This window comes from Filicampus tigris, chromosome 5 (assembly GCF_054856515.1).
Source record: "Filicampus tigris isolate MCC_2025a chromosome 5, RoL_Ftig_1.0, whole genome shotgun sequence".
NCBI classification, from domain to species: Eukaryota; Metazoa; Chordata; class Actinopteri; order Syngnathiformes; family Syngnathidae; genus Filicampus; species Filicampus tigris.
Genome location: NC_141221.1, coordinates 27,790,001 through 27,802,500, shown reverse-complemented (window position 1 = coordinate 27,802,500; position 12,500 = coordinate 27,790,001). Strand labels below are relative to the sequence as shown.

The window sequence follows — 12,500 nt, the reverse complement described above, 5'->3', positions numbered from 1 at the left end:
TCAAGCAACTTTCTAAAGTAAAACTACGTAAAAGTCCGTCTTTGCAACAGTGACTCTGCTCTAAGTTTGGCTGTACACTGAGCAGAGGTCAGCTGCTACAGGAAGTAAATAAAACTGTTAAAACTGAGTTAGAGTTTTTTTTTTTTTTTGTGCGTTATGAAATTTAAATTAATCTCCATAGTTAATGCTTTAATTTTAACAGCCCTACAAAAAAAATGAATCTCAATTTCTGTCTCTTTTGTTGCAGCCACAGCAGCAGACACAGGCATAGTGAGCTCATGTCCAATCCAGCATTTTCCTACCATCCAGCAGACAAGATGCTTCACTTCTATCGCTGGAGTTCACCACCGGGTGTGATGAAGATACTTTGCATCTTGATCATCATCATGTGTGTTGCTGTGTTTGCCTGCGTGGCCTCCACACTTGCCTGGGACTACGATATGAACGCCATCGGTCTGGGCGGCAGCAGCGGCTTGGTACCAGGCTACGGCTCCTACGGCGGCTCATATGGTGGCACATACGGTGGCAGTTATGGCGGCGCTTATGGAGGAGGCATTGGCGGTTCCTATAGTGGCTACGGTGGCTATGGAGGAACAACACAAATGGATCCTAGAGCTGGGAAAGGCTTCATTATTGCCATTGCTGCCATCACCTTCATCGCTGTGCTAATCATTTTTGTGTTAGTTGTGTCAAGACAACGTGCTGCTCACTCGTCAAAGTTCTACCTGGCGACAATCATCATCTGTGCCATCTTGGCTTTTTTGATGATCATCGCCACTATTGTGTACCTGGTCGCCGTGAACCCAACCGCCCAGTCCTCGGGGTCTATTTACTACAATCAGGTTCGTCAGCTGTGCGCTCAGTATCAAAACCAGAACCAGGCCCAAGGTATCTTCCTCAACCAATACCTGTACCATTACTGTGTGGTGGAACCCCAAGAGGTGAGATACCAACATTGTTGGGATTGATCTTCAGCCTTTGTGAAAAGCTTTCAATTGATTGTTGCATGTGTTTGAAGTATGTGTTTACATTTTTAGAAATTCGCACTAGTATTAAAATGATGGGGTGGGAATTTTATGCGATATGATTAATTCAATACCAAAATGAATACCAAAACGACAAGGATATAGGTGCACAAAATACAACCACAATGAGGAAACTGGAAAAAACTAATCTTAATAGCTAAGATTATTTTTTTCCCCCGCTCTTTTTTCAGCGCATGCTGTAATGTTAGCAAAAAGTAAACCTCGTGAAAGTCGTTTTAGAAATGAGCAATTTGTGACTTATTTTCAATATTCATGCATTGCCTTTTATGGGAACCTTTCCCCGACAAACATAGCCAGCATCTCAGCATGTATTCAGAACTGTGGCTTGTACACATAAAATTTCATTTGCCATGCAGAAACAATTTACAGCCAATAATGTTCTGGAAAAAAAATCCTAACATGACACTTAATCTTTTGGTATGTTCAGTTCTGGCCAGGGATAATTTTTTCCTACTGTTTAGTAGTGAAATTCGTTTTTTAAAGCGGAAATCAACCCAAACATATTTTTTCAGGAATATGTTCTATGCAAGCCCACTAGTTGAAACAGGGCCTTCTGATAAATATTGTGTTTGTGAAATAAGTGTTAATCCACTCGTTTTTAGCCATCTCTGGGACGGCCATTTTGTCTTCTGTTGACTGAAAATGACATCACAACTGCTCACAACGACCAATCACGGCTCAGATTCAGAGAACAGGTCAGCCGTGATTGGTCGTTGTGAGGAGTTGTGATGTAATTTTCAGTCGACAGAAGACAAAATGGCCGCACCCAGAGATGGCTAAAAACGAGTGCATTTTGCTGCTTAACTTATATTCCACAAACGCAAAATAAATCAGAACACTGTGTTTCAACTAGTGGGCCTGCTGGGAACATATTCTTGAAAAAAATATGTTTGGATTGACTTCCGCTTTAAGAGTTAAAGATAATCACATCTTTGTCTTTGTTTCCATCATCCACTAAAATAAATTTAAATGGTAAAAAAAATGTTTTAGGACAAATAATGTTACATGATTAAAATGTGATTAATCAAGATTAATTACAAAGCCTCTAATTACTTAAATCATTTTTTAATTGCGCCCACCCCATTTAGTAGTTTAAAGTTGATGCTTTTTGGCATTCTTGTGGCTCTGCCTTTCCTCAATTGGTGGCCTACCTTGGATACTGTACCTGTCTGGTAGTTGAGGACATCAACACCTCTGGTCGCTATAAAACATTTTTTTTTAAATACAATATTGAGAGAACATTCGATCAAAGTAAACTGAAAAGTCATTCACGAAAATATATGGAGATTTCACGTTGTGAAAAATATCAACAATTTCTGGTTTGTGGGCTAAAATTGGCTCAACACTGACAATTGGTTTTCTGTTTTTTTGCAGGCCATAGCAATCGTCTTGGGCTTCCTGGTGTTTATAGCCCTCATCATTCTTCTGGTGTTTGCTGTTAAGACACGGTCCAGCATCAGGCGCTGGGGCAGGGACCGTATTCTGTGGGAGGAGGTTAAGGTTGTCAACGATGGTCACAGCATTGGAGAGTGGGTGAGTGCATATTTTCATATGCTAGATTCTGAATGACACGTAGTGTGGCAAGATAACAATAATAGTAGATAAAAACAACAACAACAACAAAAACAGACTCCCCTTGTTTGTTGAAATCCACACAAAAAAAGTTTAAAAGTTTGGGGGAGATTAAAAAAAAAAAAAAAAAAAAAATCTAACATAAGAAAGCATATTCTCACAAAGAACAAAAGCCTGCATTACTGTTATTTGTCGGCACTGGAGGACTTTTATTTTGTTCTGAAGTGGGAAATGCGATTATGTATAATGCCAAAATAAAATCAAACAAAGGAATTAATGAACCAACGAAAATAAACAATGCGAGATGATTGCAGGCCAGGTTTCGGAGCCAGAATGTAGCTCATGGGTGGGCGTGGAAAAATCTGGGTGGGCCTGACTATTTCACTCACTGAGCACAATCCTCCTGTCTCGACACATCGTATTCAAATAAAATGAAAAACTGAGTTCAAAAGTTCAGATCTTCCTTAGACCACTACAATGATGACATTCTTAATATTCAATAAAATAAAACACAACGAAACACAAATTCAAAAATAATTTAATAATAATTGACAACCAATTTAAAAGTATATATATTCTCATGAATCTCACTGGGTGGGGAGTCTGTCAATCTGGGTGGCCCTGTGCACACCCTGGCCCACCCATGGCTCCGCTCCTGTTGCAGGCATACAAACAAACTGGAGAAACAACGTTCTTTGTTGGTCAAAATAAAGATATTTAAGTGTATTCCTAATGAGAAAATTGTAATAAAGGATTTTGTTCTTTATTGATCTTATTTTCTGTTCTGTATTTAAAGCCGTGCTTTATCTTAACCGGTATGTATTTATTTCATCCAGGTCAATAGCATTTCTGAGTGAGATTGCATGTTTATGATGTTTTTATTTTTTTTATTTTTATTTTTTTTATTATTTCTTCTGCCTTAAATGTTTCTTAATTCACTCAGACTTTTTCGCATATCATTTTACCACATTTTTAGCCTGTTTTTATATTCCAATCATACTTTAGAGTCCACACAATGTGCTTTGTGGTCTAAAACGCAATTGTCTTTCCACAGGATGACGTAAATGTGGAGTTTCATGAGCAGTTTCTGGGTGTAGTCAATTGAGAATTTTCTGTAATGTGTGGACATGTATATAAATCGAAGTGTCTCGTAATTGCAGAAATCATATTGCTCCGAGCAAGTATAAGCCTAAAAAAACACTCCCACTCATGTAATTATTCTGACTAGTTGAGTTCTCATCCCAAGCAGTCTTCGTTCAAAGTCGTTTCGGTAAAGGCTGTCCCTGGCTACCTGTTTGTGCAGTGGTATTCAGGCATGCAGGGAGCAATGGAACAAGTTTGACTTGCTCAACAACTTTTAGTTCCATCTGAGGAGAGAAAAAAATGCTGAAGTATAAACAAGTAAAGTGTGTGACATTGTCTCTTGATACAGGTAAAAAATGTGTCAGGCGAGCCAGAAACACTGGTGAATGATTATAACGATCAAGTTGGGGCACCTCAGGGCTATATGGACCAAATGGACCAAAACAAGCCTCTTTACATGCCAGGGTAAGCCATGCATCATAACAAGCACACTGAAAAAACAAACCAACAATATTTTCTAAATCAGAATGGGGTCAGTGTTTCATATTAAATCTGTTGGTGCACCCATAACTATATCATTATTTAATATCTGTTTTTCAACTGAATAAAAAAAAGCATTGTGGCAACAAAGATAATAGATATGCTACAGGTCACTACGGCCATGCATCTGTTACCATTTATTTCACATTTATCATTATTATTATTATGATAGTAATTTACAGAGCTGGAAATTTTACAAAAAAATTGCAGTCTGTTTTCTGCCTACAGCCCCCCTTCCGCCGTCCGTTTATACGCCATTTTGTCCGGCCGGACCAAATAGTAATCGTCTATAGACCGGTGCGACTACCATTTAAACAGTATTCCGTTAGAGTTTCCGACTACCAACTTCGAGAGGAAAAAATAGTTTGTTTATCGCCGTCAAAATGGGCGGATAGGCCCAACACATTGGCGGTATGCCCAGCTCTGGTAATTATTATATTCAGCCGGCAAGAACATGTAAACATTTAAGTCATTTTGACTGATATTCAACAACTATATCCATTATTGGGAGAAAAAAAAAAATCAAGGCGTTACTCAGTGTCAATTGACTCATGATGCAACTATTACCTTTTGTAATACTAATTCACTGGACCATTGGACATTTGTTCATTTTTGAAAGATTTGGTACCTCTAATAAATGCAGGCATGTATTTTCTGCATTTAGGTAAAGAAACACTCCAAATTGGGCCCCTTTGAAATTTATTAGCTCAGGCTAAGAGTGCTAATCGACTAGCTTCTGAATCTACTATGAAAACAGAGAAAAATCTCAAAATCTGAGCTACCTAGGTTGCTAGCTAGGAGACTACATAACAAGCTAACCAAGCTGTTCTGCAAAAAACGCGGACAACTGCTGAGAATAGATGTGGACTTGGAGAAGGTGTTCGACTGTGTTCTTCGAGGAGTTCTGCGGGGAGTGCTTTGGCAGTATGGGTTACTGAACTCCTGATTACGGACTGTTTGGTCCCAGTACAACCCGTATGAGAGTTTGGTCTGTATTGCTCGCAGCAAGTTGGATTTGTTTTCAGTGAGGCTGTGCCAAGGCTGCCTTTTGTCACGATTCTGTTCATAACCTTTATGGACAGAATTTCTAAGCGCAGCTAAGGTGTTGAGGGTGTCCGCTTTGGTGACCTCAGTATTGCATCTCTGCTTTTCGCAGATGACTCTGTTAGCTTCATCACGCCGCTGATCTCCAACTCTCACTTGAGTGTTATGCAGGCGCGTGTGACGCGGTTGGGATGAAAGTCAGCACCTCCAAATCTGGGACCATGGTACTCATTCGGAAAAGGGTGCAGTGCCTTCTACAGGTCGGGATGGAAATCCTGCCCCAACAGTTCAAGTATTTTGCGGTCTTGGTCACAGATGACAGAATAATGGAGCAGGAGATCGACAGGTGGATCATTGCAGCATCTGCAGGATGCGGACTCTGTATCGGTCTGTCATGGTAAAGAAGGAGCTGAGACAAAAAAGTTCATCTTTCAATTTACCGGGCGATCTACGTTCCTACCCTCACCTATGGTCACGAGCTGTAGGTCGTGACTGAAAGAACAAGATCCCGGGTTCAAGCGGCCGAAATGAGTTTCCTCCGCAGGGTATCCGGGCACTCCCTTCGAGATAGGGTGAGAAACTCGGTCATCCAGAAGGAGCTCAGAGTAGAGCCGCTGTTCCTCCACATTGAGAGAAGCCAGATGAGGTGGCTCAGGCATTTGATTAGGATGCTTCATGTACGCCTCCATGGTGTGGTGTTCCGGGCGTGTCCCACTGGAAGGAGGCCCCAAGGACAAGCCAGGACACGCTGAATAGAGACTATGTCTCCCGGCTGGCTTGTGAACGCCTCGTGATCCCCTAGGATCGAGCTGGACGAAGTGGCTAGGGAGAGGGAAGTCAGGGTTTCCCTGCTTAAGATTCTGCGCCTGCGACTTAATCTGGGATAAGTGGAAGAGAATGATGATGATGATGATGAGTTGTACAGGTTATAGGTCACATTAATGGTGGAAAGAGTTTTGAAATAATTTATCGTAGTTTAATTCATTTATATCACAAAAAATGGCCGTTGAACAGGGGTGTGTAAACCTTTTTATATCCAATGTAGATAATGGCGTAGTTTCTCAAGTCTGTCAAAAAGCGTGTTGACCTCCTCATGTTTTAGTATGGCCATATAATAAAATCGATATTGTTTTACTCTGAGAAAAACTACAACGGTACAGTATGCAATATACAATTATATCCATAATTTTGCATGCATACCTGTACAACAAACCAGTATTAACCTTCATGATTAACAATTCAGGCAGTTCAGGCAAGGAAACATAACTAGAACTTAATACAATACAATACAATACAACTTGATTTATATAGCGCGTTTCACAACTTTTCTGTGATGTATAATGTTTGTGTTTTTTTGTGTACAGTCTGAGGAAACGAATTTCCCCGAGGGGACCAAGACATCTAAATCTAAAAACAATCTAAATCTGATCTAAAACAGCTACAGTTGTAACAAAAACACTTTTATAAACAACAAAATAGCAATAATATAACAAGTGACAGCAATAAATGAGCACAAATACTATATACAATAGACACCGGAAAACAGCAGAAGCCAAAGAATAGAAATGTGTCTTGAAACGGGTTTTAAATATGGACAGAGAGGTGGGTTTCCTAACATTTAAAGCAGAAATCAACTCTAATACATTTTTTTCCAAGAATATGTTCCCAGCAGCCCCACGAGTTGTAACACGCCATTCTGATTAATATTCTGTTTGTGCAATATGAGTTAGGCAGCAAAATCCACTCCTTTTTAGCCTTCTCATTTTGTCACTTCTGTCGACTGAAAATGACATCACAGCTTGACATCGACCAATCACGGCTCAGCTACAGAAAACAGGTCAGCCGTGATTGGTCCTTACCTGAACCCCGAGCAGTTGTGATGTCATTTTCAGTCGATAGAAGTGACAAAATGGCCGCCTCCTGAGATGGCTAAAAAGGAGCGGATTAACCCTTATTCCATAGAACATAGAACATATTCTTGAAAAAAATGTTTGGGTTGACTTTCACTTTAATGGAAGGTCCTTCCAAAGGGAAGGACCAGCAACAGAAAAGGCTCGATCTCCTCTGAGGCTCCGCTTAGTCCTCGGCACCTCAAGCAGTGCCTGGTCCGCAGACCTGAGGCTCTGGGAAGGTGGAGAGGAGCTCGGAGAGGTACGCTGGGGCAAGGCCATTTAATGATTTATAGACAAATAGAAGTGTCTTAAAATGAACCCCAAAATCCGCTGGGAGCCAGTGAAGGGAGGCCAGAATTGGGGTAATGTGCTCCGTTTTCCGAACTCCAGTTAGGAGCGAGCAGCAGCATTTTGGACCAACCTGAGACACAAATGAAGTGCATTACAGTAATCTAGCCGGGATGTAACAAAGGCATGGATGATTGTAAACATCTCTCGCTTAATGGAAACCCAAGAAAGATACATGTGAAATTTGTTTCCAGGAATTCTGATATCTCCAGCACCATGGATGGCCTAAAGGCCAGACTGAAAGATTATGACCCTGGTACCGATTCTGGAGATGACCTTGAGGAGGAGAACTTCAGCAAGTAAGTTCATCACACAATATTTTGATGGCTTTGTTAAAATGAATAAAGGCTGCTTTTAGGACTTTTTTAATTTGAAACTCTACCATTGCCAGTAATATTATTGGAGCCTCTTCTTGGTATTCCTCGTGTTTACTTTCCAGGTGACAAATGCATGTTTTACTTCCTTCCCTCTGTAGACTGTTTCCTTCCATTGTGGATGAGGAGGAGCGTCTCACCTACAAACAAGAGTTTGAGCGGGATTACCATGAGTACAAGAGAATTCAAGTTGAGCTGGACAACATAAACCAGAATCTTGCTCAACTGGATCGAGAACTGGACAAATATCCAAATGGCAGTCCACAGTTTCTGGTAAGGGTGAATGAAGTAAGGCTACTGCAGCCCTTCCTTCTCAAAGTCAGCTTCTATGATGTCCCTCCAGACCACCAGGGGGCATTGCTGAAAACACAGCACGGAAGCACTGGACGAAAATGAGTACCATCAAATGTCAGTGACTCAGGGTGTAAAAAAAGCCTGTGGCACCCGGACGACAGGCTCTCAGAACTTTCTCGCGCGTTGTCTTGCGTGCCAATGGGATTCGCTTTCCCTGCGGATCAAGGTGTTTGTTCTCTTCAGCTGTTTTTCCCTCGATGGGTGCCGTGTGATCGATGATTGGCACAGATGGGTAATCCAGGTCCAAAAAGTAAAAACTCAGGGAGCTCGTTTACCTGCCAGTTGAGTAGTAGCACCTGTGGCTAAAGCCAAACTGTGGCAGGGTTTTTACTTTTTGGACCTGGATTACCCATCTCTAATTGCTTGGCGCTGCGTGTTTTTTTCCTTTCGCCGTCCTACAGCTGCGACGGCTTTGTTTTATTTGCCGAGGTGAACTTTTGTGTGGACAGTGCTCGGCGTGGCTGTACTTTATGGCGTTAGATCGATGCCACAATTATGTAAGCGTATGTCAAATACCGCGTACAAAAATGTGTTTTGTATGTAATGTGAAATACCATGTACAAAAGTGTTTTGCGTGTATGTAATGTGAAATACCGTGTACAAAAAGCATGTTTTGTACGTTCCAAAATGTGTTTCGTGTGTACAAAGCCGTCCACGCGCACGCTTGCGTCTTCTCTCTACTACGCGTACAATACGCTGATTCACGCTTGCGATTCGGCGTTATAGTAGTGCCACAATTCTTAACCAATCAGGAGTCGGACTATTTCTGATTGGCTGTTTACTATCCAACCGCATCTTAGAGCAGTAAGTACGAATAATATCAGTCAAGTGTAGTCTTCAGTATCACAAAGTATGCTTCTATCAAACGTATTGTTTGTTTTTATAATCAAAACTCACCCGTCGCTGTTGTACATTTGCGTCTTCATCATTAGCCGCCATGGTAGTTGATCGCCGCACCGTTCCATTCTGTTGGGTACTCGGTTCCCACCCTCTTAATTACGATTGGTCAGTAAACAGCCAATCAGAAATAGCCCAACTGTCCGACTCCTGATTGGTTAAGAATTGTGGCACTATTATAACGCCTGAATTGCAAGCGTTAATCAGCGTATTGTACGCGTAGTAGAGAGAAGCAAGCGTAAAAAAAATCATCTTGTGCGTGCGTGTGGACTGTTTTGTACACGCGAAACACATTTTGTAACGCACAAAACATGCTTTTTGTACGTGGCATTTCACATTACATACACACGAAACACTTTTATACATGGTATTTCACATTACATACACACAAAACACATTTTTGTACGCGGTATTTGACATAACGCTTACGTAATTGTGGCATCTAACGCCATAGTACTTCTCTAGGTAAGGTGCTAGTTCTTGTACCTCGTCTCGCTTTAGTTGTTTACCGCGTGTGGTTTGTGCGCTTGGTTATGCCACCCACTTTTTTTCTGGCGAAGTTGCTTTATGTTTGCCCGCGCGTTTTCTTGTGTCGTTCTCGCGTCCTCTCCTAGCTTTGCCGAGTATTGCGCTACGTCATACAGGCCAGCAGCGCTGCCGTGTTTTCACCGGCATGTGGCCTCGGTGTACCGTAATGACTGCTGTCGTTGGTTGTCTGTCATGACAGGCCTCTACTAATGATAGCTGCATTTTTCATGGCTCACCTGTTTTCTGATGCTGAGCCGTGATTGGTCGTTACCTGAGCCCTGAGCAGTTGTGATGTCATTTTCAGTCGACAGAAGTGACAAAATGGCCGCCCCCTGAGATGGCTAAAAAGGAGTGGATTTTGCTGCTCAACTCATATTCCACAAACACAATATTAATCAGAGTGCCGTGTTTAGACTAGTGGGCCTGGTGGGAACATATTCTTGAAAAAAATGTGTTTGGGTTGATTTCCCCACTTTAAAGAAAGGAAAAAAAAATAGGGCTGTCAAAATTAAAGCATTAACTATGGAGATTGATTTAAATTTCATCACGCACAAAAAAATTAACTCCGTTTTATTTACTTCCTGTATCAGCTGACCTCTGCTCACTTGCAGCCAAACTTAGAAGAGAGTCACTGTCACAAAGACTGCTTTTACGTAGTTTTACTTTAAAAAGTTGCTTGACGGCTTATTGGAGAAATCCAAAATAATTTGTACACTTTGCACAGCCAAATTCAAATACCATATTAGTTGTACATCTTTGGTGTATCGTTCAACTGTTGTCGAAATATAGTTTTATTTTTTTTTCCACATTAATTCCAAGAATTTACTCAAGTAAATATCGGTTCCAAGCTTTGTAAAAAATTGTAGTTGAAAAATGCGATTAATCACGATCAATTATGGAACATTTTGCAATTAATTAGCTAAAAAAATGTAATCGCTTGACAGCACTTAAAAAAAAAAACAGGAATAATAGTGAATTGGCAATTTCATCAAACACACTTTTGTATGATGGTCCAAGCACAAATTATTATTTTGCTATTTGAATTCATTTTGTTCTTTAAATTTTATTTTCAGGATGCCATGGAAGAGTACACCAGACTGAAGAATCTAAAAAAAGTAAGTCATTTAAAATGTCATGGGTGGGCTTTTTTTTTTTATAACATGATTACAGTGTCCATTTTGTTTTCATTTTAGTCCCCCGATTACCAGATCAGTAGGAAGCGATGCAGATATCTCAGGTCCAAGCTGTCCCACATCAAAAGGATGATCAGTGACTATGACCATCGACCTTGAATGTCAAGTTGTTATCCAGGGAAGGATGCAAACCTGCAGTGTCTCGCAACCAATTTTCTCATTTTTCAGGACTCATCGCAAGCCACTACAAAAAAGAAGTTAAGAGTTAAGGTAGCGGGGATTTGTGTGGCTTTTCTTGTTTATGGACTTTTTTTTTTTTTTCAATTCATGAACGATGAAGAACAATACGATGTAGATTTTTCATATGTACTGTACATAAAGGATATTAGATTTTATTTCAAGTAACATTTAAGGAATAATGCTTTTTTTTTTTTTTAAGCAATTTAATTATACTTTCCTAAAAGCAAAGTCAGCATTTAAAATTATTGTCCAGCTCTTGTAAACAATATTTGGTTTACAATTGTACATGTTTTTAATTGTTAATTTTAATTTTTAGCATAACTTGAATAAAATGTTACTCAAGATTTTATTGTATTGAACTTTAATCGCACTGCCTAACTCTAAACTTTATTTTTACTACCTATGTTTATTTTTGTTATGGACACTCATAGAAAATGAAATCAAAAATACACTAACAAAACACATACAAAGAAAACAAATGAGAATAGAATGCATAAATGGAATACTAACACAACACACATTAGGAAGTTGCAATCGTTCCTTTTGTTGGAAGAGATTTAGGGAACTGGTTTTCTTAATCTACCGTCTTTTCTTATTGCTTAACCCTTGGAAACATTCATTTTACAATTGTATTGTATATGTTTTATATATGTGATTTTTAACAGCTCTGAAATAAAATGTTACTCTAAATTTTGTTTTTGTTTTTTTTAAACTGCTTTCTTTTTACTACGTTTATTTTTTGTATGGACAGTAAAAGGAAATGACAAAAATGTACTACAACAAAATCAAATAATGAGAACAGATTTCATAAATAGAAGACTAACTTTGGAAAATGCAATCGTTGCGCTGGTGGAAAATGTGTTAAGCAGCAAAATCCACCCGTTTTTAACCATCTCAGGCGGCGGCCATTTTGTCACTTCTGTCGACTGAAAATGACATGACAGTTGTTCATGGTTCAGGTAAAGAACAATCACTGCTCACCTGTTTTCTGAAGCTGAGCCATGACTGGTTGTTACCCGAGCCTTCAGCAACTGTGATGTCAATTTCAGTTGGCAGCAAGTGACAAAATGGCCGCCCCCCTGAGGTGGACAAAAACAGGTGGATTTTACTCCACCCATGTGCAGTTAGACTGCACTTTGTGCTAGACTTGACCTTTGTCATTTAATTTTTATTTAACCAAGAAAGGTCCCATTGAGTTACAATGAATGTAAACGGTTTACTTAATTAAAAAATCGGGATATTAGCAAGATATAGGGTTTAAAATTGAGTCTCCCGCTGAACTGGGAAAGTTGGCAAGTATGATGAGAACTACTGTATATGATGTATAATATTACACATTATGCCATAAACCTTTGCATAGGAAACCTGTATGAACAACAGAAGTGTAATTTGAGTATGTTTTCCTTTAAAACAAAATGTATAAGACTTATGGTATTGAGTGGGACACAT

At 39.8% G+C, this 12,500-nt stretch overlaps 1 protein-coding gene across 1 annotated transcript in view; it reads left to right on the top strand.

Moving 5' to 3' along the window:
• Positions 1-11,741, top strand: part of oclnb (occludin b) — a 21,850-nt gene extending 10,109 nt beyond the window's left edge. Inside the window, exons 3-9 of the mRNA XM_086032156.1 lie at positions 248-941; positions 2,421-2,579; positions 4,051-4,166; positions 7,720-7,824; positions 8,001-8,172; positions 10,752-10,793; positions 10,872-11,741. Of these exons, the coding sequence (XP_085888282.1) occupies positions 248-941; positions 2,421-2,579; positions 4,051-4,166; positions 7,720-7,824; positions 8,001-8,172; positions 10,752-10,793; positions 10,872-10,970 (1,387 nt within the window). The 3' untranslated portion in view covers positions 10,971-11,741. The remainder of the gene's footprint in view (positions 1-247; positions 942-2,420; positions 2,580-4,050; positions 4,167-7,719; positions 7,825-8,000; positions 8,173-10,751; positions 10,794-10,871) is intronic.
• The last annotated feature ends 759 nt before the right edge of the window (positions 11,742-12,500 follow it).